This window comes from Plecotus auritus, assembly GCF_963455305.1.
Source record: "Plecotus auritus genome assembly, chromosome: 14".
Classification (NCBI taxonomy): Eukaryota; Metazoa; Chordata; class Mammalia; order Chiroptera; family Vespertilionidae; genus Plecotus; species Plecotus auritus.
Genome location: NC_137780.1, coordinates 2063040 through 2091029, shown reverse-complemented (window position 1 = coordinate 2091029; position 27990 = coordinate 2063040). Strand labels below are relative to the sequence as shown.

General features: G+C 59.0%; 1 protein-coding gene across 1 annotated transcript; it reads right to left on the bottom strand.

Moving 5' to 3' along the window:
- Window positions 1-264: 264 nt before the first annotated feature.
- On the bottom strand, window positions 265-27807 carry ASPM (assembly factor for spindle microtubules; the record flags this gene model as incomplete). The annotated part of the gene is made up of 26 exons (XM_080651068.1): window positions 265-528; window positions 1152-1321; window positions 1737-1913; window positions 3476-3630; window positions 3753-3945; window positions 4394-4585; window positions 5643-5792; window positions 6887-6983; window positions 7495-7661; window positions 8046-12386; window positions 13310-13504; window positions 14648-14776; window positions 14880-15022; window positions 15247-15493; window positions 15619-15822; window positions 16168-16253; window positions 16322-16467; window positions 17333-17508; window positions 18089-18219; window positions 19014-19155; window positions 19836-19903; window positions 20160-20405; window positions 21480-21626; window positions 23334-24804; window positions 24970-25113; window positions 27565-27807. The coding sequence occupies 26 exons, from the start codon at window positions 27805-27807 to the stop codon at window positions 423-425; spliced, it is 9666 nt and encodes a 3221-aa protein (XP_080507194.1). The 3' UTR covers window positions 265-422.
- Window positions 27808-27990: the final 183 nt, after the last annotated feature.

Sequence of the window (27990 nt, the reverse complement as noted above, 5' to 3'; positions counted from 1 at the left end):
TCGACTTTGAATTCTTTCCTGCGAGAAGCCAAGAACCCAGAGAGGATCATGGGTGACCCCGACACCTGGATCCTTTTATGAACATCTTATCATTTAATTGCATATTTAAGCTTCCAGCCAGCCAGCCTTCTTCTTTATTTTTTGTTAATCCTCACCCAGGATATTTTTCCCACTGGTTTTCAGAGAGAATGGGAGGCGGGGGAGGGAGGGAGAGAGAGAGAGAGAGAGAGAGAGAGAGAGAAACATCACGTACGTAGAGCTATCGCTAAAAGAAATAATGACAAATGTAAAAACTTTATTGGTATAAGTATTTAAATTTTAATACAAAATCTGATCTTAGGAGTTCTAGAAAAAAATCAAAGCACGTTCCCAGCCATGATTAGCTTTACAGCGTCCTGTCCCTGCTCGCCGCGCTGCTCCGGTCACGGGTAAGGAACGCCCAGCGTGTCCATCACCAGCTGAACAGCCTGCAGGGGCGTCGTGATTTCCTGCACGTTCTCCCTCCTCAAGACCCAGTCCGGCTGGAGTCTGTGGGAGAACCGAGGCCTTGCATTAACCACGTCCTTCTCCGGCAACAGCGACCCCCTCCCCCCGCTTCTGTCAACACAGCTGCTCCCGGCCACGTGACTTCCTGGCCCGGCTCTCACACCTCACCGCTCCCCGCGCTCCCTCCCGCCACACCCAGCGGCGGCACCAGCTCCCCTGGCGGGGGTGCCTCTGTCCTCGGGGTGACCTCCTGTCCGGTTAGCACGTCCCCGGCACCGTGGCTGGCTCCCCCTCGACCTGACTTCTGGAGGTACGGGGGCCCTGAGGTTCATGGGGGGCTTCCTTGTCTGTGTCTTCTCTGCCCCCAAGGTGACCACACCCCTCTCGTGGCTTAGAGGCTATTGAATGGGCCCTGGACCTCGTGACCCTCAGGGGACCTCTGGACCTCATGACCCTCAGGGGACCTCTGCACTGCTCCCCCAGAACCACAGGCCCACTCCCCGGCCGCAGCACCCTGACGGCACTGCTTCCCGAGTGGCCGCCTCAGGTGCAGACTCCCCTCTCGGCCAAGGCTGCCTCTCCACGGTCAGACCAGCACGCTGGGAGTCACGCAGCCAGGATGCGCGTGCACCGGGACTCGGAGCCGCAGAGCGCACCCCGCTCACCGTGCCACCGGCCGGGCCCTGACGGGACTTCCCGGAAGACGGGCAAGGCTCACGGAGCAGTTCTGACTTGGCCTGTGGAGCGTTCGCTCCGAGTCCGCCCTGTGCCTGTGAGCTGTCAGCCTGTAGACACTGTGCACACAGTCAGCAACCTTGGACCTGTTCTGAGCGTCCTGGAGAGGAAAAGGCGCACTCATTAGCACGAAGCAGTCCATCTGCGCCCCTTCCACCCGGCCAATCGATCACAGCAAACACACGCCATGGCCGAGCAGCTAGCTCCCGGCTCTGAGGTCAGGCTGGGGTGAATCGTAACCTGGTTTATCAGATGATGATAAAGAGGGCAAATATGCCATCCACCCTGCACCCCTAAGTCTACACCAAGCAAAAGGGCAAGTACTCAACACCCACTGTGTCCCGTTACCACGTCCTCAGAGTCCCCCAGTCACACAGCCCCGCCGAGTCCGACCACCTGCCCCGCCCCCCCGCCCCCCCACGGGCCTCTTCCCTTCCCACCCCCCCCACAGCCGACAGGCTCCCCGAGTGCGTGCGTCCTGCGGCCGCCAGGCTGCGGCGGGAGCGTAAACTCACCGAGGCTCGGCCGGTCGCCTCCAGCACCACAGCCAGCAGGCAGCAGGTCCTGGTGAAGATGCTCCCGCTCTTGTCGGCGATCCTGTCGCCCGGCTTCTCCCGGTACATCCGCAGGAGGCCCAGCAGCGTGTCCACGCAGCCGTCCACGGCGCACACGGCGGCCGCCGTCCGCTCGTACTTGGGGAGACAGGGGCGGGGGGGGGGGGGGGAGGGGACAGTGAGCTCGGCGTTCGCAGGAACCACGGGGCCGAGGGAGGAGGCTCGGAGCCACGCTCCTGCCGTTGCTGCGAGTGCGCGGGCTGGTGAGTGGCCGTGGCTCCCTGTCCCGAGTCCCCTCCCAGGCGCCCGCTCTCCCTGCCCGACTCCCGGCAGGTCCCGCCGGAAGGGGCCCGAGCGCAGCTCTCTGCGCGTGAACGCCCGAACCCAGGCCACAAGCGTGACGACAGGCCCCTCCGGGGACCTCCCAGGGGAAGGGAATGTCGGGCGCTGGTCACGGGGAGAGGTGCTGCCCGAGAGGACGGCGCGCTCGCTTTGAAGTAAAGTGTGAGCTCCACGTCCTGCCTCCGCGCCTCCTCTGCTCCGCAGTGCCCGGGAGGGGGTGCTCGGGCGGGAGGGGGACCGCAGCACAAAGGCTCCGTTACCATGCGCTCACTTGTGCGTCACACCGACTCACAGAACCTCACCTGACGCCTGAGGGAGGGATGTGACTGCACCCCCGACAGGGCGGGGAGCAGAGAGGCAGGCGGCCCGGCGGGGGCTGCGGAGCGGGGTCCCCAGGCAGCTGGCACCAGCGTGTGTGTGTGTGTGTGTGTGACACAGAGAGAGAGAGAGAGAGAGAGAGAGAGAGAGAGGTGTGTGTGTGTGTGTGTGTGTGTGTGTGTGTGTGTGAATGAGTGTGTGTGTGTGTGTGACAGAGAGAGAGGTGCGTGTGTGTGTGACACACAGAGAGAGAGAGGTGTGTGTGTGTGTGACACAGAGAGAGAGGTGTGTGTGTGTGTGTGTGTGACACAGAGAGAGAGGTGTGTGTGTGTGTGTGTGTGTGAGACACAGAGAGAGAGGTGTGTGTGTGTGTGTGTGTGAATGTGTGTGTGTGTGTGTGACAGAGAGAGGTGCGTGTGTGTGTGTGTGTGTGACACACAGAGAGAGAGGTGTGTGTGTGTGTGTGTGACACAGAGAGAGGTGTGTGTGTGTGAATGAGTGTGTGTGTGTGTGTGAATGAGTGTGTATGTGTGTGAATGTGTGTCTGTGTGTGTGTGAATGAGTGTGTGTCTGTGTGTGAATGAGTGTGTGTGAATGAGTGTGTGTGTGTGAATGAGTTTGTGTGTGTCTGTGCGAGTGTGTCTGTGTGTGTGTGTGTCTGTGTGTGTGTGTGTGTGTGTGTGTGTGTGTGCGCGCCACTCCCGCTCCATCGGAAACACCAGGGCAGTGCCTCAGCCGTGACTGGTGGGGCTGGGAAAGAGCTGTCCTCTCCCTCCACTGCCTGCATCGCGACAGCACAGACCTGCGCCCCCCCCCCCGCCCCCCCGGAGGCCTCACGCCACGGGAGCAAGCCGTGCCCGCTAAGCGAGTGCTCAGGAAGTGCCCGCTTCCCGAACGCCCCCGCCGGCAGACCACACTGTCCCCCTAAGACGCCTGCGGACGCACGGACGTGACTGGGCATCCACACGCCGGGGACGAGCGCACGGGACCCCTGCGGAGCGGGCCTGCGTGGGGATCTGCTCCGCGGGCCGGAGAGCTACCTTGGCGACGTGGAGCAGCACCTGCAGGGCGCAGCTGACGACCTCCATACAAGGGACGCTGCGGTTACAGCTCCGGATCAGGAGGAACACCGTCTGCACCGCTCCGCTCCGGGCCACGTCCTCGCAGCAGCGGGGCGACAGCCGCGTGACCACCTCTGGAAGGGAGAGACTCAGCCACACGACGCTCCAGCCCATCGGGCCGGGGGCGCCTGGGCCGGGAGGCGGGCGTGGAGTCTGACCCCAGGTAAGACCTGTTGGCACAGGGACGCTGACTAACCCAGGTGCTTCAGGGCCTCAAGGACAGCCGACAGGTGCTTGTATGTCAGCAGGTGGTGGAGGGCCAGCGAGGTTCTCTTGTACAGCCTGTCTTCTTCTCGAACCTCCCCGCTCAGAGCTTGAAGGCTTCGGCGAATGGCTTTGATTTTGGCACAATTGTTCTTCTTCCTCAGAGCGTAGCCCCTCCACAGCGCCTGGGAGGCAAGGGTTGTTGGTTAAAGGCCGCACGCAGGATGCTTCGAGCTGGCATCTGCTTTTATGCCACAAAGTAAATATCCTCGGTGAGTTTACACGATGGAGCGGACACCTGGCAACGAAAGCCCCATTGCGGGTTCCACGAAACAGCTAACCCGGTCTTTCTACGAAGAAATGTGTGAACATTCCTGTACACAACGCGAGTCCACTCCCTGACCTGACAGCTGACTCTATTCCAAACGCGAACGACCTTTCATCAGACACACACACTCCCCCGGGAACCTGAGCAGGAAATCCTGGCAGCTCAGCGTTGATGACAGTCTACGGGCTAATGGACTAACTGCAGCTTTTTAAAGGGTGTGCGACCGTTTTCAGAACGTCAGGTTTCCCACAGTGAACTGCAATCCGGAGCCTTGGCCTCCGACCGCGGCGTTTGCCGTCACTCACCTGGATCCTCACGATCCCGCGGCGGAACTGCTCCTGCTTCTTACGGAGGAGGAAGCGGCGTGCAGCGGCCTGTATCACTGCGGCCGCCCCGTCCTGCTGCCTCCGACGCGCTTGAACTTCGTGCTGGATGGCGATGATGCTGTGACAGATCTGCACAAACCTCTTCAGCCGCAACCTTGCCCGGAACCATCTCTGTTTAAAGCATGTGAGGATTTTACTTCGGTTGCGTGTGTGTGTGTGTGTGTGTGTGTGTGTGTGTGTGTGTTTTATTGATTCCAGAGAGGAAGGCAGGGAGAGACTGAAACATCAGGAATGAGAATCATGGATCGGCTGCCTCCTGCACGCTCCCCACTGGGGATGGAGCCCACAACCCGGGCACATGCCCTGACTGGGAATCGAACCCTGACCTCCTGACCTCCTGGTTCATAGGTCGACGCTCCACCACTGAGCCACGCCGGCGGGCTACTTTGGTTTTTAACGCAAACGAATGTACAGGTACATGCACATTACTAGCGACACCGACGTTTCAGTTCTAACAGGACACTGGAAACCACTGTCCGCCTTCTCCGTGGCATCGTGGCCCCTTCCCCGCTGCAAAGCCCCACACCGCAGGCCACGCTGGTGTGCGTGAGCGTCTACGTCTAACCCTGGACATGTGGCGTCGCTTCCTGGTTTCTGTAAATCCCACCGAGCGGCAGGGTCACTCCGCAGTGCCGTTCTTCACGCGCTAGTTTACGTGTCAGTCTATGTTAAGTATGTCGTAAGTACATACGATTGGGGTTCCCATCCAGAACACATACAGAACTCCAATAAGACATAAAAACATATGCCCAACAGAAGAAATTGGCTAAGTACATACTAGAAAAACCACGTGAAAAAAAAAAAAATGCCCAAAGCCCAACACACAGAAGAATGTTAATCCAAAAGGAAAACGAGAGAGGATGTGCCCCTCACTAAAATGGCAAAAATCAGGAAACCCGCGACAGGCACGTGTCGGTGAGGGTGTAGAGAAACGGGCCCCAGACTTCGCTGGGAGGAGCGTCAATGAGTGCAATGACTTCCGAGATGCGACGCAGCTGTATCCCTGCGCCATACAACATCCACCTCTTCCCAAGCCGCCAACTCATCCTCTGGGCTACCCAGCAGAAGGCTCAGTGCGATGTGACCTAGCGTAGCGCACTTGGAAATTCCTTATTAAACATCAAAGGTGTGTAACACACGTCCCAGAAGCCACTGCGAGGGGGCTGACCTGGATACAGATGACGGAAGCCAGGTGCCTTTCCGCGCTCCGCACCGCCGCGTGGCGCCGATACGCTCTCTGGATTCGGAGGGCAGCCAGGTGGCAGCGGGCGGCGGCTGCGAAGTGGAGGAGCCTGACTTCGGCGCTGCGTTCCGACGTCTGAAGGAGAAGAACCCATTGGTAACCAGATACTCGACTCGTAAGACATCCACCAATGTCTCCTCCTGCACGTCCCACCGTCAAACTGTGTACGTTAGCAAGTTAACTTTTAAAAGCTAACAAAAGCGCTTATCATCTTTCGAATATGCCCACGTGTGTCATCCATCCCTCAGGGCACAGGGAGTGACGTCACACTTTGTGCATTTTACTAAACCACGGCACTTCGTTTAACTAGCGTTCCCGGTAACAGCGAGTTCAGGCTTTGGAAGTGCTAATGATCAGGAGAGGCGTGTGTGACTATTAAACTCAAAGGCTCCAGTGTCCCAGGCACAACTGCTGGAGATGGAGGCGTTCAGTCAGACAATGGGGGAGTTGTCTCCCCCGAGTCCACGGAGGCCCAGCCCCACACGGGCCTCTGGGGAAGCTTCCTGCCTGCAGGGGCCTGGCCGTCCTTGAACTTCTCAGTGCCAAGTGAATGGGGCCTAGGTTTGTCTTACAACATAGATCAACACCGTTCCCCCCACCCACTAGCAGAATGGCCTTGGGCAAGTCACCTTGCCTCCCTGGACCTCACTTTCTCATCTGTGAAATGCTTATGCTAATGAGCACCACCTCACAGGGTTATTGTGAGGATCAAATAAGTCAACAGACAGCAGTAGTGTAATAATAAGTGGTACAATCATAGTGACATTACATGAACAGCAAAACTTCCAAGTAACATTTTTATTTCTTTAATAAAAGACCACAGGTACTGAAACTATTCTTAAGATTTAATGTTAAATATTTCAAGCAGTTCACCAACTGTGGTTTACAGTATGTTTTTAAAGTGTGTGATTTTTATTAGACAAAATCCTACACCCATTATCACTTTACCCAAGTAAATGACTAATTCTGAAAGTCACTTGGAAGTTGGGTTTGAGAATCTCTTACAATTGCACATGAACATATAAACAAAAATACTCACAAAGAGCAGAGTTTGAATTGAGGATGGTGCTGTGTTTACAATAACGCCCTGGTAGGTCTTAAGCACAATCGTTTGTTTTGTTTCCTGAGGCAGCTCTTTGCAAACGAGCTGTGCGCATGTTCAGACCCACCTGCATCGTCAGGAAGTGCTCGCGAGCCCTCCTTCCAGAAAGTGTGGCTCTCCACCGCCTCTGGATGGTAACTGCTGACGCTCTCACACTCAGAAACCTGAAGAGCAGTCATTGGAAAGCACGTTCAGATCAATCTATTCAGTAAGTGTTTATCGACCCTATTCAAACAAATACTGGAGGAGAAAGAATGTGAAAGGCAGTCATAAAAGAACATGTGGAAGAAAAGTATAGTTTGTGCTTACATTCTAGCAACCATCACTGCGCACATGCGTGCATGCACACGCACGCACACACAAGTGCACTCACACACTCACACACACACACACACGCCCGCCCCGACCCCCAGCAGGCTGCATTACCGTGCCCTGGCCCGCCCGCCCGCCCCGGCCCCCAGCAGGCTGCATTACCGTGCCCTGGCCCGCCCGCCCGCCCGCCCCGGCCCCCAGCAGGCTGCATTACCGTGCCCTGGCCCGCCCGCCCGCCCGCCCCGGCCCCCGGCAGGGCTGCATTACCGTGCCCTGGCCCGCCTGCCCGCCCGGCCCCCAGCAGGCTGCATTACCGTGCCCTGGCCCGCCCGCCCGCCCCGGCCCCCAGTAGGGCTGCATTACCGTGCTCTGGCCCGCCTGGCCCGGAAGCGGCCTTGCACGGCTCGCACAGCCTTCAGCACAGCCAGGTACCCCTTGCGCGCCTTCCAGCCCCGAAACCAGGCCTGGATCCTGCAGGCTGCCTGCACGGCTCGCACACGCTGCCTGGCTCTGTAGCCCCTCCACGCAGCCTGCTCAACACAGAAACAGACGCACGCCAGGAGATGCTTATTCGTTCACTCACTTTTTGTGAATTACTTACTTTTGTGAAGAACTGAAATCTTCACTCAGGAAGAATGTCACTCAACAGAGAAGCCCCACTCTCCCCCGTTCTCCGGGAGAGCTGCGATGAGACCCACGGAAACGCTTCGGGAAGGCGGGGCCGCTGCCCCAGCAACCCCGTCTGTGCTGTCTGGGCTCAGGCCCTCCCGGTGCCCGGGGCTCCCTCTCCAACACGCGCCCTTTGGGGAGATCATTAAAATGGCCCTAACCCAGTACCCCCATACCCGGCGGGCGCTCGTCCCCTACCTCACAGACACTGGGAGAATGGGAGGTGGACATGGAAGTCCAAATACCTGGATTGTTAGGGTGCTGGCTTTAACCTTCTGGAACCTCCGCCTCTGTAGAAACCCCCTCATCCACGCTTGAATGATGACGACGCTGCTCCTGATGTGGAAGTGCACTCGCCTCTGGAGCCTCGCGGACGCACAGGCGCGGTGGTGATTCTGCACGGCCACCGCCGCTCCCCTCCCCGGCAGGAGCCGCCTCCGGGCCCGCCGAGCCCGGAAGGACAGGGACAGAGGAGCCGCAGCCCTCCTCCGCCGGACAGGCCTGCTCCGACACAGGGCCACGCGGAGGGAGGCCGGGGCCGGCAGGGCGGCACGCTCCCGTGCTCCCAGCGTCCGTGGGGCCGGTCCCCGGAGAGCTGGCGGGATGCTGCCGGCGGCCTCCTCCTGAGAGCGAGCAGCCGCAGAAGCTTCGGCCCCCGAGTGCGGCCTGGCCGCTGGGCTCCGGGCAGCGTCCTGCTGAGCTCCAGCCCTGTCACAGCGGGGTGCAGGGGGCCCAGCGCTGGCGGCCACCACACCCTCGGAGGCCTCTCCCAGCGCCCGTCTCCCTCTCGGGCCTGGACAGGCAGCCTCCGCAGCTGGCACGTACCTGCGGGCCGCTAAGCACTGCCTTCCCCGCGCTGTCCCTCTGACGTACGACCGGCAGTGCCTCTGCAGAACAGCGGCTGCCCTTCTCCTGGCTGGGTAGGCGGCGCGGGCCCTGGGCATCCGGTGCGAGGCCTGAATGCGGGTGGCGGCCCGGTGCCTGCGGCCGAGGTCCCTGTGTCCCCGCAAACCTCTGCAGGAAGACTGCAGGCTGGGGGCCGCTGGGGTTCGCGCTGCTGCAGCCGCTCCACATCTCCTCTGAACCTCCACCACGGCTACTCTGAAGTGGAGGTAACGCTTCCTCATTCTGACGCCTCCGAAATGTGGCTGAGCCGTGACGGCCGCCTGATGCTGCTGCCCCGCCGCTGGGTCCGGAGAACCCGCCTGCGTCCAGGCCGCTGCCTTCGCGAGCGCATGGTGCTCGAGCGCCCCTTTCTCGTTGGCTCTGTGTCTCTCCGGTGTCACCGAGGGGGCCCCCAGCAGCTGCGGGTGGGAGAGACGCTGCCGGTGCCTCCTGTAGGCGCTCTGGATGAGCGCAGCGGCTCTGTGCTGCTCCTGCAAGCGCCGTCCCGCCTTCGCTCCCTCCTGTGCGGCCGGCAGGACCTCGGCGGCACCCCTCTGCCCGACACACTCTTCTCTCCGCAGCCTCGCCGCTCGGCAGGCTCGGTACCGCCGCTGGATCAGGACCGAGGCCTGTTTCAGGGCCCGGTACCCCGCCTGCGCTCGGTGCGTCCTGAACGCGGCCTGGACCACGGTGGCAGCTCTGTGCATCTCGCGCAGCCTTTTCCGCACCAGCCAACCTCGGACCCAGGCCTGGACGGTGACGACGGCCTCTCGTAAGCGCAGGAACTGCTTGGCGCGCACGTTGGCACGATGCCGTCTCTGGACCCAGACAGCAGCGCTCCGGAGAGCCAGGAACCTCCTCCTCAGCAGCAGGGTCCTGACCCTCCTCTGAATGACAGCTGCGGCCAGATGCATGGCCTCCACCTGCCTCCTGGCCCTCCTGCCCCGGAACGCAGCCTGCAGGCGGACCGCGCAGCGCCTCAGGCTGGCGTAGCTCCGGAGCTGCACGCGTCCCGCCTTGGCCGCGCGGTACCTGCGCTGCACCATTCCCGCGGCCCGCTTCAGCCGGAGGAAGGACGTTTGCTCGCGGTGCCGGCGGTAGCAGGACTGGATCAGCACGGCTGCCCTCTGCATCTGCCTCAGGGTGCGCCTCACTCGCGCTCCTCGCCAACTGGCCTGGAGAACACGAACGGCCCGCAGGACGGCCACGTACCGCGCACGCTGCGCCCTGCCCTGGCGATAGGCCCTGTACCTCCCCTGGATGACGACGGCCGCCGCTCTCGCCCGGCGGAAACGCCCTTGTGCCTGGTGCATCCTCACCACGGCCTGGATGACGACGGCCGCCGCTCTCGCCCGGCGGAAACGCCCTTGTGCCTGGTGCATCCTCACCACGGCCTGGATGGCGACGGCCGCCCTGTGCATGCTCTGCAGCTGCCTCCTGGCTCTCGGGCCCCGACCCGCAGCCTGGGCGGGGGCCGCTGCCTCCTTCAGATGGAGATGCTCCCCGCGCTGCCGGTGGGAGGCTCTCGCGTGCCGGTACCACCTCTGAATGGCGATGGCAGCAGCCCGGCAGGCCACGTACCGCCTCCTGGCCCTGAACGCCCTGTACCGGGACTGGATGACGGCCGCCGCCCTGCCGTGCTCCTGCGCTCGCTCTCTTCTCGCTCTCCTCCTCCGGAAGGCGGACTGCAGAGTCACCACGGCCGCCTTGGTCTTCAGATACAAGAGCCGCTGCTTCCTGCCAAGGCTGTGAGCCCGATAGCGCGCCTGGATCAGACGCGCGGCCTCCCTCAGGGCGGTCCACCTCCGGCGCTGGGCGTGCGTCCTGTAGTGCGCCTGGAGGACGGCGGCACACGCGTGTCGCTTCTGGATCTGCCTTCTCGCTGTCCTCCCCCTCCACGCGGCCTGCAGCGTCAGCGCCGCCTGCCGAAGCGCCGCGTACGCCACGCGCTGCCCCCTTCCCGCAGCCCTCGCTCTCCAACGTCGCTGCAGGACCAGCGCTGCTGCTCGCAGCCGTCGAAACTGCCTCTGGGCCTGGGCCGCTCTGAACGCGGCCTGAATCTTCCGCGCCGCCTGCTGCTCCCTGCGGACCTGCGCCCGCACTTTCCAGCCGCGGTAGGCAGCCTGGAGGGAGCGCGCAGCTGTCCTCGCCTTGGAAAGCCGGGCTCTCAGGTCACGCACTGCCACGCGGGCCCTGTACCACCTCTGGATCGTGACGGCAGACCGAAGCACAGCCTGGAATCGCACCCTCGCCCTGTGGCCTCGGAAAGCGGCCTGGATTGTCCGCGCGGCCGTGGACTGCCGCCGGAGGAGCTGGCGGGCTCGGTAGCCCCTGTAAGCGGCCTGCAGGCGGGTGACTGCCCTGCGCGCTTGCCAGCGCTCCCTCCGGCTGAGCCGTGCTTGGCGCGCGCGGTAGTGACTCTGGATGAGCAGAGCCGCTCTGTGCATTTGCAGGAAGCGCCGCCGCGCCTCCCTCATGCGGAAGTAGGACTGCAGCGTGACGGCGGCTGCCCGCTGCTGCCTCAGCTGCCTGCGGACCAGGTGGCCCCTGGCCAAGGCCTGCAGCCGGATGCAAGCTGCCCGCACACGCCTGTACGCGTCCCTCCTCGGCGCGGCCGTCTTCAGGGCCCGGTACCTCCGCTGGGTGAACAGGGCGGCCGCTCGTAAACGTAAGTACCGGGCACGGGCCTGCTTCATCCTCACCACCGCCTGCACCTGGACGGCGGCGTGTTTCAGGCTCAGGAACCTCCTTCTGGCGGCGTAAGCACGGTAGTGTGACTGGATTGTCACGACCGACGTGAGGGCGCGCTGGAACGTCCTCCGGGCCCGCACCCCGCGGTACGCAGACTGCAGCACCAGCGCGGCCGCGCGCGTCTCCTGGTAAGACGCCCGAGCTCTCCGCGCTGAAACGCAGGCTCGAAAGCGAACCTGAATTACGAGGGTGGCGCTCTTCACCTTCCTGTATCTCTGCAGCTGCTGCTGTTTTCTGACGAGCGCCTGCAACGTGATGACCATTTTCCTAAGGCTCAGAAACCGAGCTCTCTCTCGTCTCATTCGCCAATGTGCCTGCAGCACGCGGGCCGCCTGAGTCCGTCTGCGCAGACCCCGGGCCCTCGCGGCCCTGAAGGCGGCCTGCAGCCGGAGGGCCGCGGCCCGAGCCTGCAGGTAGCGGGCGCGCTCCGCCCTCCCCTGCAGGTGCGCGCGCCAGTGCTGCTGGATCGTCAGGACAGACGCCTTCTTCCTCTGGTACAGCTTTCGGGCTCGAGAGCCCCGGAACCGTGCCTGGATGACAACAGCGCAAGCCCTGACGTGGCCGTATCTCCGCGCTTCCCGGAGCGCCCTGTACCACGCCTGGATGGCGGTGGCGGCCCTTTCTTCCCGGGCCCACTTCCTGGCCCGCCACTGGCGGAAGGCCCTCTGCAGCGTCGCCGCAGCTCGCGTCTGGGACCGCAGCTCCCGGCGCTGCCACCTCCGGAACGCAGACTGGATGACCAGGCACGCGGCCCGGAGCGCCCGATAGCGCTGCTGGTCCCGCTTCCTCCTCGCACACGCACGCCAGTGCCTCTGGACGGTGACTGCGGCCCACAGGCAGCGCTTGTAAGAAGCGACGGCGGCGACCATTCTTCTCCGAGATTGCAGGACGACAGAATAATGCCTCAGTCTCAGGAACTGCTTCCTAGCGGAATACCTTCTCCAATTTCTCTGCAGGAGGTAAGGAAGGACGCAGAGTAAGGGCCATAACTCTGTACTCCACACATTCGAATGCATTCATTTTTCAAGCATATTGCTTAAAACTGAGTACATCACATTAAAACAATATATTTTTGAAAAAGATACCTGTCTCTTTTGTGTGTATTTTGGTTCCTACACTGATACAGCTAGAGCCAACTCACAAATCTTTGCCTCAACCCTAATGAGATTACCTAAAACTGGGCACAATGCAAATATTCTTCAACAGATTAATACAGAACCAAAATGTGAAGCAGCCCTGACCGGTGTGGCTCAGTGGATGGAGCGTCGGCCTGCGGACTGAAGGGTCCCGGGTTCGATTCCGGTCAAGGGCATGGACCTTGGTTGCGGGCACATCCCCAGTAGGGGGTGTGCAAGAGGCCGCTGATCGATGTTTCTCTCTCATCTATGTTTCTAACTCTCTATCCCTCTCCCTTCCTCGCTGTAAAAAATTAATAAAATATATTAAAAAAAAAAACGTGAAGCATCCACGCACTGGACGTAGAGTGGAATGACCGGCACACAGGCCAGCGCAGCCGAGGGGAGGCCTGGAAACCTCCAGGAAGACGACACAGCAGAGGCGACAGGAGCAGGGTGCCCCCTCCGAGAAGAGCGGCACCGCCCACCAGCGCCTGCGGCTGCACACAGCGTTTACACGTGGCGGGAGGCACTCAGCAAGTGCGTCTGGTTTTTTCATTTTTGTAAGAGTTTCAGGCAAACGGATGACATACGTCAGGAAGCAAGATCTCAAGTGCTCCTGAAACATTTGCCGAAGTTAAGTACCAGATAAAATGCAGAAGTCTGAACTACAGTAATTTAAAAGTTGATCGTATTTCACTTCCTTCCTTTAAAAGTTATTAAAACTTTCTAAATTCAAAAGCGCCAGGATGCTCGACCTGAATCACCAACGCCGACTGGTTCTGCGCTTTCTCCACGTGCTCCTGTTCCACCCTCAGGACTTCCCGCCGCCGGCACAGTCTCCGCCAGCACCTCTGAACGACCAGCGCGGCGTGAGCCTCCCTCCGCAGGCGCCGTCTGGTTAGGAAGCCCAGCACAGCTGCCTGGATGATCCTTGCAGCTTGGTCTCGCTCCTCAAAACATAAAAGGAATTAAACCATCACTTGAGACCCTAAATTATTATTTGTAAGAAAATCATTTGTTAAATATTAATCACGTTCATCCTGGAAATACAACACCCCCACTCGCTGTGGGACACACTTGTAGTTAGAGATGGAGGACCGGCACCCTGGCATGGTGAAGTGGCTGAGAGGTAGACTTGAGATACAGTTACGTGACGAAGCTAAGACTCCTAGGGAATGCTGTAAGAGGAAGGTCACGGCCATGTTGATAATCACAGATCGTCAGTAGTCAACGCAGAGGCACTAAAATGCGGTATGTCTCTCAGACTGTGGGCCAGTAAATTCATGCTTAACTTTCAAACAAGGGATGCATCGTATGAAGAAGAAAAAAAAGGAGGACAGACCCTAAAATAAAGATGCTCTACAGAATAGGGTCGCGTTGCTTGGTTACAATGTGAAAAAAGAATCCACCCAAAGGGAGAGGAAGTGGCCCCCTGAGCACAGAGTCCACGCGCTGCAAGCCTCACGGTGCAGAGAACAAGCACCAACGAGAGGCGCTGCCAGAGCCGCCCCCGCGTCCCCGCCGCGCGGACAGGACAGGCCCTGGTGACGACGGGGACACCCAGGCAGAGGCTACACACGGTTCAGAGCTCAAGAAAATACTCATTTTATGTTCCTGCAACTTTTCGTCCTTTTGGGGCCACAAGGGAAATGAGAACTAACATCCCTACCCCTGGGTCCTAAACATCCTGACAAATAACGCAATGGACACCAAACGCTCCCTTTAATAACCGAAGAGCAACTGGGAGAGCTTCCCAGACAAAATGAGCGGCTCCCTCAGCCTCAGCTCCAGGCCCTGACCCCCACAGCACAGATCGCCTGCTCCCTGAGCCTCAGCTCCAGGCCATGAGCCCCCACAGCACAGACCCGCCTGCTCCCGGAGACGGGGGAGAGTCCAGAGGAGGGAGGGTGGGCCCAGTCAGGCAACCGTCTGCCTCTCACACATTTACGTGGCAGGTAAGTTACCCCACTCACCCTGCAGCTGACGGAGGCGGGGTGAGCAGGCGGGAAGGCACATCGAACAAAGGAAACCAGGAGCTAGAAGAGCCACCCCCAGCTCCTGCACACGACCCCCCATCAGCACTCCCTGTGTACCTGACGGCGCCGCAGGTCTGCTCGCAGCTTGTACCCTCTCCACGCCGCCTGGATGCGCCGAGCAGCCCGGGTTTCCCTGCGGAGGTCCAGCAGCCTCGCGCACAGGAACGACAGGTAGGTGATCACCACCTGGGAGGAAGCGCGAGATGGAGACGACAGTGCCCGGGCCCTCTGTCCCCGTCTCCGGACGCTTCCTCCCGGTCCTCAGCGAAGAGGCCCTCCCCTCACGCACCTTCTCGTCCGGAATCGTGTTGGACATGTCTGAGTGCTGGACCATAGCCGGGACTCCACCAAGGTCCCTGGCCGCAGAGCTCAGCAGCTGGAAGTTCCTCCTCTCGTTCTCCAGGAGCTCCCTGTGCAGCTCGGGGCCTTTCCCTGCGCGACAAGAACGCGATGAGCCGGCTCTGCCAACAGGCAGGCCTGGCAGTCAGCGCGCCACGCCCACCGACCCAGCACGCCACGCCCACCCGCCCAGCGCGCCACGCCCACCGACTCAGCACGCCACGCCCACCCGCCCAGCGCGCCACGCCCACCGACTCAGCATGCCACGCCCACCCGCCCAGCGTGCCACGCCCACCGACTCAGCACACCACGCCCACCCGCCCAGCGCGCCACGCCCACTGACAAGCCGGACTGACCGAGCTCCAGGGCCTGGAGAGACAGGTCCAGGCAGCTCTCCTCCGACTCGGACGAGGAGTTGAGGACCACGGAGCCGGACTGCGCGCACTCCACGGTCTGCGAGGTGCGCTGGCGAATGGCGTCCAGCGGCACGCAGCGGGGGTGGTAGTGGTGGATCAGGTAGCACAGCACGCGGCCGTCCGAGAAGGACACGGTGAAGTTCTCCACCTGCGGGGCGAGCGCAAGGGTCACGGCCCCGGAGAAGCAGAGATGCTCAGGCCTACGTCCACCTCCCCTTCTGGTTAGTCCCACCAAGCTTTACCGGAAGACGGGCACACAGAGGAGGCACGCACCTGGGTGCCGTAGAAGGCACAGACGGCCCTCACCCACTCCATCAGCAGCCTGACGCTCTCGGGACGCTGTTCCGAGGAGCCGCTTGGCCTCGGGTCCGTCCTCTGACTGCGAACAGCGTCTGCACGGCGGGAGTGCGCAGGCCTGCTTTTCTTCAGAAAGTCGATTTCTTCTCTTAACTCGTCTAGATTAAGAGAAACATCCACCTGGAACGTAAAAGAAAATGACTGTCTCAGTCCCTCGGGTAACATGCCTTTCGATAGCGTATCACTTTAACCCACAGAAGCTAGTCTGTTTTTTAGACCAACACGTCCGCATGGAGGCAATGAAAGGGCAGGGGTTCCGCCCACAGGTTCGGGCCACACAAGCTGGGTGCCAAGCTCATGTCCACTTCCCACCCCGGACGTGGCCTTTCCCTTCGGTTTCCTCTCCTGGGGTGAGGTGGAGGGTGGGGTGCTCTGAGGATTAGCCCCGTTCCGGGGACAGCAGAGCAGCTAGAAGTCACAGGTCCCACTGTCGGTCTATGCGACGAGCTGATAAAGACGCGCTACCTGGAAAGCCAGGGCCATCCTCCACAGCAGCGCCAGCGTCTTCTCCCGGTGCCTGTCCACAATGTCCTTGGCCAGGATCGCGCTTCCTGCGGCGAGAGACCCCGTCAGCACCGCGGGGGGCCAGGGCCCTCGGGGAGCGGCCGCTCCGGCTTACCCTGCTCGTCCTGTAACGGGACCCCTCGGGAGCGCAGGGCCTGCAGGGCAAGGTCAACGTTGTGCATCTTCTGGAGACGGCTGATGGCGGGGATCCGGAGCTGCTTCGAGAGGTCCCAGTTCCGCGTGAGCAGCTCCATGGCTCGCCTAACCAACAGAGAGAATTTCCAGATGGGAGTGGGATATAAAAACGAAAGGGGAAAAAGCCTCATTTAAATATGGTTACCACCCACATAACCCCCCACCACCACCAAGTTAAAGAGTTAGACTCTAAAACAGCCATGGGCAAACTACGGCCCGCGGGCCGGATCCGGCCCGTTCAGCTGTTCTATCCGGCCCGCGGAGCCGAAAGAGCAGAGGGTTCTCTTGCTCTCCCCTCCGCTCCTTTACTTTGAATTTATATTAGTTCACACACACACTCCATCCATGCTTTTGTTCCGGCCCTCCGGTCCAGTTTAAGAACCCATGGTGGCCCTCGAGTCAAAAAGTTTGCCCACCCCTGCTCTAAAACATCCTCCTGAAACTCCTCGCTCCAGCCAGCACGCTGAAGGCCGCGCCCGCCTTCCCACACAGGAGCGGGGTGCTCACAGGTCTCAGGCCACAGCTGAAGGTGCTGAAGCTGCCAGTTTGATACGGAGGAACGATGGTGCGATCTGACTCCAGACCCCGAGCTGTACCCTAATTCTAGTGTGTAAAACCTGTCCCACTTGTGCAACCACTGCAGACAGGTACCCCGACATCGGAGGCTTCCCCCAACCCGTTCTAGGCACCGGTGGTTCCGACTCACACCCGTCACGTGCCACAGGGGGACACTGTGGACAGGAGGTGATGTCTGGGCCTAAAACGGACCCCATTTCCCTGAAAGTGTTACAGATACTTATTCCCATTTTTTAACCCTAAATTCCTTTCCAAACATGAAAAAGCAAGGAAGACTGTGCAAATACAGAAGAAAGTGCTTTTCAGAACATTCCGGTCAATCCCGAAGTAGACCAATTCCACGTTTCATACTCACACAAGGCGCACCCCGCACTGCAGGTCCACGGCCAGGTTCGTGACGGCGAAGTCAAACTCGTCCAGGGGCGTCTGGACGTGGCTGACGGGCAGCCCCAGCCAGCTCAGGTGGCGGGACAGGTCGCCTTCCCCGCTGAGGAAGCTTCGCGAGAAGGCCAGCAGGATGTCTCTGCTAGCCTGTGGGGGCCCAGGGCAGGCATTAGACTCCGCACTGCCTACACCAGCCGTGGGCAAACTACGGCCCGCGGGCCGGATCCGGCTGTTCTATCCGGTTCTCTTGCTCTCCCCTCCGCTCCTTTACTTTGAATTTATATTAGTTCACACAAACACTCCATCCATGCTTTTGTTCCGGCCCTCCGGTCCAGTTTAAGAACCCATGGTGGCCCTCGAGTCAAAATGTTTGCCCACCCCTGCCTACACCATTCCATGCAGTAACCGTTCAGAAACCGGCTCAGACTGACAACACTCTCTACGAACGAGCAGGGGTGGGCTGATGCGCCCGTTAGGAAAGCCCTTCCCACAAGCAGGGGCCCGGGAAGCCCCGTCTGCTCATCTCCAGGCTCAGAGCCAGCTGGCGAGGCTCAGGTCAACCCACAGACGGAGGGGAGCCGCTGGGAGGACTCGCTGGACACGCCTCTGCCCCAGCCCAGCCCCACTCCTTGAGAAACTCACTTTTCTACGGAGAAAACGTGCGACAGGGCAAGCCCGAGCCGCAGGTGTGGACCGGGCAGCACCACCAACAAGACGGGAACCGCACCTTGAACTCCGCGTCTTTGCAGAAGAGACAGGGGTCGTGGTCGATGAGCCGGGAGAGCTTCGCGTGATCCAGGAAGCAAACCAACAGCAGGAACTTCTTCAGCGTGAAGGCAGACAGGGCTTCCTCGTGGCCTGCAGGACAGCACAGCGAGCGCGGCAGGTGAACCGGGCAGAGCAGTGCCCCGTAAACGTGATGACGATGTGTGAGTGGCAGGAAGGACACACGAAACGTGACGGGCCTCTCACAGGCTCTGCCCGACGGGACGCACCGACTGCCGCCGTGGGGCAGGGGCGGGCAGTGTTTCCAAGGCAGGCACGCGGCAGAGGCGCCAAGGCACCCAAGACTTCAGTCCCCTCCCTCCACGAGTCCCAGGGAACACCCGTGCTACCCAGCACCAGCCCCGGTGCATGTGCACAACAGAACCTCAAGCAGAGCCCTAGCCGGTGTGGCTCAGTGGGTAGAGCGTCGGCCTGTGGACTGAAGGGTTCTGAGTTTGATTCCGGTCAAGGGCATGTACCTTGGTTGCGGGCACATCCCCAGTAGGGGGTGTGCAGGAGGCAGCTGATCAATGTTTCTCTCTCATCGATGTTTCTAACGCTCTATCCCTCTCCCTTCCTCTCTGTAAAAAATCAATAATATATATATATATATAAAAAAATGAAAGAGCATATTAAAAAAAAAAAAAAAACTCAAGCAGATACGACCTCCACAGGCTACAGCCCACGTAGGGGGAGGGGGGGAGAGGACGCAGAGAGGCAGAAGGAACTACAGGTGGAGGACACGCGGGGAATGGGGGGTGCGGTGGGAAGGGGACCCTGCTGATGCTGTTTCTCCAGCAGGTGACTTCAAAGGCAGGAAGAACGAGAAGCCGCCATCTCTACGCACAGCTGGATGGAGAGAAGGCGGCGGAGGCCGAACTGCTCACCGTCTCTGTACAGGTGGGGGACCGAGGGGTGCCTGTACTCGGCGGCGATATCAGGGTTCCACAGGAAGCGGTTCAGAATAAACACAGCCAACCCCGTGACATCACTGTTGTCTTCCAAAGCGATGAGCTCTCCAAACACTGTCTGGAAGGGAACGAGAGCCGCAGTCAGGACCGGCACCTCTGAGCGGCCACGGGGCTGAACGGGAAGGTGGACGGCCGTCTTCGATCACAGGGCCGGCCACGCTCTCCGGCCCGAGGAGGAGGGAAGGGACCCGTAGCTGCCACGCCCCCTCTGCACACAGGGCGAAACGTCTCTAACTCCACCGGTTTCCACATTCTCAACACGACTGAGCCTTGGACAACGGGGAAACCTCAAGTTCTGATGCCACCGTTACGCACGGTGTTCAGAGGGTCCCGCTGCATCAGACCGGGGGAGGGTCAGAGCCCGGCCAGGTGCTGGCACTCAGGCCACCTCACACCACGCTGTGTCATCGGAGAAGTGGAAACAGGAGCACAGTCCTCAATGGTGTCATCAGGTTTCAACTTGAAAGTGGACTTAAAACAGCCTAGTTTGGTCAAAAAGGAGCTTACGCGACTTGTCACTCTATGTAGCACCGCGTTATGTGTGTTTCAGGAGCGAACAGGAAAGTGACTATGGAAGGAAGTGGCGATGGTCTGCCCTGGCCTGGTCCCCTCCCTCCTGGGCGCTTTGATTTTCAACGGGAAGGAAAGCTCACGGAATGCTTTCGTGAGGGAAGCCGCATTGGACCGTCAGCGTCTCCTAAAAGCCCGTTTGTCAAGAGCGGCGAGGGGCGTCCTCACCTCCAGCCCGATGCGCAGCCACAGAGGGTTGTAGCACAGCAGCCAGCCGAGGACCTTCTGCCGCTCTCCTGAAACGAAGCACAGCGCCGCTCAGACCGGTCACCAGCCTTCCCGGAGGACGGCGGGCAGGACGGCGGGCAGGACGGCGGGCAGGAGGGCGGCCACGCGTATGGAGTGACTGTAAATAAACGAACTTGCGCTCCAATACACGGGACGGCACCTAAACCTGCGAGCCGGCAGGCCGCAAAGCCAGGCACGTCCACGGTGAACCCTGAAGCCACAGTCCCCGTGGTTAGGGAGTCGCCAGGCTGCGACCACGCGTACCCACGTCCTTCCAGAGGTGCCTGTCTCTGCGGACCGCCAGCCGCCGCGCGGTGATCTCCCCCTCGAGCTTTTTAATGGCCTTCACCATGCTCGCGGAGGTGAACAAGCGGCAGGCTGCGTGACGCAAGTGATTGAGCCGGCGCCGGGCCGTGTACGCCCGCAGCGACACTTCCTCCTTGGAGGGAGCTCGGGGCACGCTCCGCTTATGGTGACTCTCCGCGCCCAGGAGCAGCGTGGCGGCGTTCACTGGGAGGAAACGAGAGGAGGGCCTGGTCAATAGATGCTCACGCACCCTCGCACCCAGCAAGGAGCGCCGTCACCCACGCCCTGCCACGCGCGCTCCTCTCTTCCATCTCAAAACCAAGGCCAGGAGGCCCGTCTCCACCGCAACCTGAGGCTCCACCCGCCAAAGGCATGCCATGCCAAGCCTAGCCCCTCCTCCCAACCCCCCCCCCATCACCCCCTCCAAACACTGTCTGCTCGAACCCACACCAGGGGGAGAGCCCGCTGGCTGGTTTCTCTGCCTCCGCCCTCTTTGTAAGTTACAGACACGCTCCCCTAAGGAGTGCGGTTTTTTAAACCAATTCCATTTTGAAATGCGATTTGCATTTTTATCAAACACGTTTTCTTTCAAGAAGGGAACGAACGTTACAGGCTTTGTTTACTTTGGAAGAAAAGAAAAGTGGCTTTGGAGATTGTCTAACCCAGTGGTCGGCAAACTGCGGCTCGCGAGCCACACGCGGCTCTTTGGCCCCTTGAGTGTGGCTCTCCCACAAAATACCGCGGCCTGGGCGAGTCTATGTTGAAGAAGTGGCGTTAGAAGAAGTTTAAGTTTAAAAAATGTGCCTCTCCAAAGAAATGTCAATCATTGCACTGTTGATATTTGGCTCTGTGGACTCAGGAGTTTGCCGACCACTGGTCTAACCCAAGTCCTTTAACGTCAAGATCCCGTACGTGAAGAAGGTGGAGACAACGTGCCTCCGTGATGAGGCCACGCAAGCCGCTCAGGTCCCTCTGGGCTCCGTTCCTGCGGACGGCTCTGCGTGCCGCGTCCCCCTGTTGCTGACTGACTGGGCATCAGGATACCCCACCTGCAAATTGCCCTGGCTCGTGTGTAAGGATGACAAGAAAACGTCAAGTTCGGTACATTCAGCCCAGAATTCCCTAAAAACTCTCCGACACCATCTTCAGCGTTTCTGTCAATAAATGACTGAAGCGTGCCGTTACTATAATAAAACGTGTCGTTAAAAAGGCAAAGTCCACGTCGGCCCCTCTCTGTGGGAACGGTGCTGTTTCACTGCCGCGAGGACGGGCGTTTACCTTCCGAGACCTGTGTCTTCACGGCGAGGTCGTCGGGCGTCAGGATGAAGTTCAGCCACCACGTGAGGCCCTGCTGCTGCTTCTCCTTCCAGCGCTCGTCGTAAAACATGTTCTTCGCGGCGAATGGCATCGGGTGTCTAGGGATGTCTGACGGCACAAGGGGTCAGGGCATGAGACCTTTTCCTTTAAATCGTCACAGGACACACAGCAACAGAGGACCTGGACTAGCAACGGCGCCCGCGCACAGAAAAGGGTTTCTCTCCCTGCTCGAGGAGACGGTGGGGAGCCCTGGGGTAGGAAACGCAGCCCAAGTACAAGGGAGAGGGAGGCAGCCCCCGCCGATGTGACAACCCCGACTCCCAGGAGCTGGCTCATGAGTCTGAGAAAGCGCCCTCATTGCTCCTGAACACACACCCTTGCCCGGTTCTTCCGTCCGGGCTCTCGTTCAACACACACTTCAATCCATTTCCATGGAAACACAATTCCTGCTCCATTCAAGGTCCGTTTCCCACAGACTGTGAAGCCCACAGACACTTGCCTGTTTTCAAGCGTTTTATGAAGGTCAAACTAGCCTGGGCCACAGGAACCACGCGTGGTGTCCGTCTGTGTGTTTTAGAGTTAGGAGTTTTGAATGCTAAAGAATCTAAAATAAATTACAAAGCAGAATGAGAGCATTAAAAGTGACATGAAATCCCTGAATGCGTGTTTCACAGTCAGACGTGGCTTCTCCACGAGCCTGTCCGTGCAGCGAGCAGGGGGCGGCCAGGACGCGCCGGGCCGCGCTGCGCCTCGGCGGGGCCATCGCACCCACAGCGGACGCGAGCGGCTCCCGCTTGTTTGGGAGGCAGAGGCAAGGGGTCAAGACTAGAGACCCAAAGCGAACAGGAAGCTGCCGAGGGGCCACGTCAGCCACGATGAGACCGATTAACGGAGAAGCCGTGGAGACAGGTGAGAGGGGACAGTCCAACCACTGGGTCCTCACAGAGGGGCAGGGAGGGAGGCGGCAGCGGTCTCAGGAGGAGAAGGGAGGTGGCGGCAGCCTGCAGCAAAGGGACAGAGTCACAAACCAGGAAAGTGGAGCCGAGCAGAGAAGACTTAAGGGCTTCCTTGAGGTCAGAGGTCACGAATTGACTTATTATTTGAAATCCTCACATGAAGATGTGTTTGTTGATTTTAAAGAGAAAGGAAAGGAGGGAAGAAGGGAAGGAGGGAGGGAGGAAAGAGAGAGAGGAAGTGGGGGAGAGAGAGAGAGAAACATCGATATGAGAAACACCCATGGGTTACCTCCCATTGGTGACCCAACCAGAAATCAAACCCACAACCCGGGTATGTGCCCTGACGGGACTGAGTATGTGCCCTCCACCTTCTGGTGAAGGGTATGGTGCTCCCCCGAGCTGGGCCACCCGGACAGGGCAGAGGTCACGCATCGAGGGACCCACCAGCAGGGTTCAGGCATCGGGTCGGACTGGGACTGGGGTTTTCTAGCCCAGCACAGCGAGGGGAAGCCGTGTGTGTAACGAGTGATGGCGTCCACGCTGAGTCAGGAGAAAGCGGAGGCAGGCGGAGGTGGGGGCTGGGGCAGCGGTGGGTGAAAGGACTCAGGTGTGGAGGGTAGGAGGGTGCTGGAGCCGGGTTTCTAGAAACATGCTGGGGTCGGAGAGAGGGCGACTGGAGCGGGGGATGCTTTCAGGAGGGCGTGGCCCCGTCTTGTCCTGTCCCCCCCCCCCCCCGCCCAAGCAGATGGGGAGCCGCCGCGTGCAGGTTGACTCAGGCTCAGCAGCAGCCAGTGTGTGACACCAACAGCAGCAGCAAACGTGGCCGTTGGGAGGAAACAGGTTTTTATGGACAACTCACCGGCTTTCTGCTTCGGGTGTGACCGCCCTCTGCCGCCACAGCGCTGTGAGGCGGGGGTCACCGGCATTTTTGTTTTTTTAGCCGTGGAGGTCCTGGGCTCCACAGGAGAAAAATGGGTTCTTTTGCTTTCTCGTTCCTCCGTGGGCCCTGTACCGGCGATCGCCCCGCTGGCGTCCTCGCCGCCGCCTCCGCTCTTCCTTTTCCGAGCCACCAAGGCCGTCTCGGAGGAAGGGGCTGTTTCTCTGCTCCCCTCAGAGCTGCTGCCCGCTGGGTCTATAACGGGGAGGTGAGAACGAAAAGCATCTCCCTCCGCTGGGTCGTCTGCTGGGTCTGCACGCGTGCCTACTGCGCTGCGGAGGCACCGCCGGGCCTTCGGGTGGCTCGTCTGGGAGCTGTGCCCTCTGGGGCCCGGGGGCTTCGGTTTAGTGACAGTGGCCGAGAGGACGGGGCGTCGCTGAGGCTGCGCGCTGGGGCCCCGCCCGGCAGCATCTCGAGCCGCGGGGAACCCGGGCTGCTCTTGTTCCGTGACACTGGAACCGGCGGGCACCGCTTCCAAAGCCGCGGGTTCTTCAAAAACAGCCCCGGGAGAGTTCGAACCCTGGCTTCCAGGGATAAACGGGAAAACTTCGTTTTTCCTCTGCCCCGGAGGGGGCGGTGGGGCCTGAGAATCTTCCTTGGGTAGCGGTGATGGTTTACAAGTGTGTTGAGATAAATATGGCATATTATCTTTGACAAATTGATTTGGGGACACAAATGGATTCACTGACTCTGATTCTAGCTTCTGACTTAGTCCATAATTATCCTTAAGGAAGGAATCGGGACTTAAAATTGTCTGATAAATTTCATGTATAGTGTTTGATTCCAAAGGCCTGGGCCTCGAATCATCCTTCAGAAACATGTCTGGTGAAACGCACGTCACTGACTCTAGTTTATTGCTAGCTCTGTGGCTACCCTTTACAAAGGAATCGGGACTTAGAAAATCCCCGTGGCTCTGGGTACCGTTCAGAGTTGAAGAACAGTTTGGGGTGAGGATATGTGTACCGCTCTCTTCAATGTGGCCGTTGACACCAGTCAAGGAGCCAAAGGAAGTTTCCGTCATGACTTTCTCATTGAACTCTTGGCGCATGCGGGCACCTTCCAACGTCCATAGCTGCCCGTTCTCAGGGGAATGGAGAGATGTGTAGGCGGTGGATCGACGGACACAGCGGGGCAAGCACGTGTCCCCGTGGCATTCTCCGAAAGTGGGGCTAATTGGTGAAATGGGTATTTTATTCTCTTGGAGGATTAGAGAATCGTTTTCTGCTGGGGAACAGCCTTCATGCCCAGCCAAATTTTCACAAGCTTGTAGGGGGCTCCTGACTCTGTCAGCTTTGGGGGGAACACTAAACGTTTGATTAACATTCTGAATATTCGAAATCCTTTTCTTACGGCTTGAAACTTTCTTCTTTTTAATGGTATCCCAAAGACTCCTCTGCAAAAATAAGCAAAACATACAAATTCAGTTGATGGCTACTGGACATTACCTTTAATAAGAAAACTTATGTATGTTCCTCACCTCAACAAGAGTGTTATCAAAGTAATTTTTACACGTTATCACTTTCTTAGAGTAAATCGCAGAATGATTAAAAGTTATCACCTTTTTCTTTCTTGCCTCTTCTGCATTTCCCAGTACTATAACTTCATGTTTCAGAATATCATTCACAAGAAATGTCAGGATCTCTCTTACTCGGCCTTCTTTTACTGGCGTCCAGTTAACAGAAATAACAATTTTTTCCTTCGGCTGTAATCGAAAGAATCATTTTAGATTACTGTAACAGCAGACTACGCGTAACAACCAATACATATTATGAACGACTCAGACTACAGGGCAAGATGAGTAACCGTTACTCACCAACACTCTACACCACAGCAACACTCAAGTCAAATATACTTTCCCAACCTATCTCCTTTTAGTACAAGGAAAAAAGCTACTAGCAATAACGAGGTTCACAATAAAATGAACTTGTAACAAGATCTTAATTGTCAATAAAGCAATGCCACAGTCTCCAAATCATGTTTCATTATCCGGGGTTTTTAAATTTAAATCACATATTTCTGCTTCTTTAGGATATGCATACTACTTCCAGTTCGAATATAGAAGAAGTTGCATTATTAAGACTTTTGCCCAAAAAATTTTGAAAAGAATCAACGAAACTCCCTTTCCCTCGAGTGTCTGTGAGCGCAGCCTCGCGACTACTGACACTTGTTAACCACCACGTGCCAGGCACAGTCCCGGCGTCTCCGGGAACACCTTCCGTCCTCGCAGGCCGGGAAGAAGTACTGCCACCCTCCCCTCCCCTTACCGGCCAGGTGACCAGGCCAGGACGCTTCCCGCCTCCTGCTGCCTGTGTTTCAGGCAGGCTCTCAGGAACCAGGGCCCAGGCAGCCCGACCCCGGGGTCCCGAATTGGGCATCTACGCCCCGCACACAGCCTGAAACCCTGCCCGGACGGAAGGGGCTCCGTGCCTGCGGTTGTTCAGGGCAAAAACAAAAAAAAGCGCAAGTTGTTTTCAAGCGGAAACTGTCAAACATCAGAAACACCTGGTTAAAAACACACACAAAACAATGAACTCGACAAAACAGTACATCCTAAAACAAGCAAAAAAAAAAAAAAAAGTTGGTTCCACATAAAAAGGAATTCTTATGCAGGTAGGAAACTATGGACCTAGGATCCCCCAGAGAACTGGAGGGGAGGGCGGGGCCCCAGTGGCAGAACCCCTGTTGACACTCAGGGGGGCGACCTCATTTCACAGCCTGGGGGGGGGGCCTCCCCTGCTGAAGCCCTTGGGAAGCGCGGGTGAGCCTCTCAGCTCTGTGCTCACACATTCAGAGACACACCCCTCCGAATGGAAAGGCCTGGCCGCCATGGCCTAAAGAACTAAACTGATGAACAAAAACAGATCCAGAGACAGGGAAGCAGCGATCAGACTGTCAAACCTCAGACAGAAAACAGGGGAGGGTGGGGGTCAGGGAGAGAGATCAACCAAAGGACTTGTATGCATGCATATACGCCTGACCAATGGACACAGACACCAGGGAGTGAGGGCATGAGTGGGGGGGGGGGCAGCTGGGGGGTAATGGGGGGATAAGGACACATAGGTAATACCTTAATCAATAAAGAAATTTTAAAAAATAAATAAATAAAAAATAAAAATAAAAAAGAACTGGCGTTCTGTGGTTCGGGTGGCCAACGCCATGCAGAAGAGCCACGGGGGAGATCACTGCAAACCACGCCCATGAGATGACACCTGATGCATGCACCCTGAAAACCCCAGCAGGGCCACCCGCCCCAACACCCGCCGCACCTCCCAGAGGACAAGGACGCCAAAACCGCGCTGCCGTTCCTCTCCCGCAGCCCTTTCCCCGCAAGCTCCCCGTTTCACTGAGAAAAGGCAGGGACCCTGACTTCACGTGGGGTCAGCGCCCCCCAACACGCACGGCCACTGAGACGCGCACGAAGATGACTGGCAGGAAGCAACAGAAGGATGCTCGGACCCGAGCCCTCCTCTGCGCATCCTTAAAAAGCGCGCGGACAGAACGGGGTGCTGATGAGAAGCGCCCTCTATCCGCGATGCCTAAAAGTCTCCGAACAACAGCCTCTCCAGGTCGGCGACTTCTCATGGGGGTTGCGCAAGAATTTTTAAAAATTTAAGTCTGAGGCACTGACCTCTCTTGTCTTAAGAATGTCAAATTGAAATTAAAAAAAAAAAAAAGACAACAGCCAACACAACAATAGCGGTCCGGGGTGGTGAATGCATCACAAATATACCTTTTTTTTCTTTTTTTTGGTCAGATCAGCAAAAAAATATATATTTTGGGGATCCGATTAGCAAACGTTCTATTTTTGGGTGTGCTGCAGAATTTCAGCAGTTAGTTACGTGTGCCAGGAGACGAACAAGGCTGAAAATCGCTGCTCTATTCAATCTAGTCAATAAGCTATTGAAACGCTGCCCAAGGATGCTCCGCGCATGCGCGTAGGTGCAGTGCTGCCCCCCGCCTTCCCCCCCCCCCCGCCCCTCGGTCCCCCTCCCGAGACGGGGGACCGGGATGTCCCCCGAGTGGGCAGAGGAGAAACCTGGCTTCCTCCTCTAAGGTCCCCCGCGGCTGTGTTTTCCTCTCTGGGCCCCACCCCACCCGGCAGGGCAGCGGGGTGACCGCGGAGACGGGGTGACAGCCCGGCCCGCACACCCACCTGCAGCTCAAAGGCGCGCGGCCAGACGTGGAAGCCGCGGTCGGCGGCGGGCCCGCGGGGCAGCGTCACGGCGGCCGCCTCGGCGTTGGGGTTGAGCACGGCCAGCGGCAGCGTCCGCGAGGCGCCGGGGCGCAGGTCCCCGAAGCACACGAAGGGCCTGGGGCAGAAGTGGCTGAGGATCAGCACGGGCGGCGGCCCCCGCTCCGAGGCGCCCGCGCCCCCGCAGCCTCGCCGCGCCGCCATGGCAGCCCGGGACCCGGAGCCGCAGGGCGCCCCGCAAAGAAAGCAAAGTCGCCTTTTCTTTCTCTCCCAGGCGCCCGCACCCCAGAAACAGAGGGAACGACTCCCCACAAACTCGCCGACAAAACAGGGTCGACACAGGTGTGGCGTCTGCCTCGGCTTAAACTTCCCTCCTCCACCAATGGG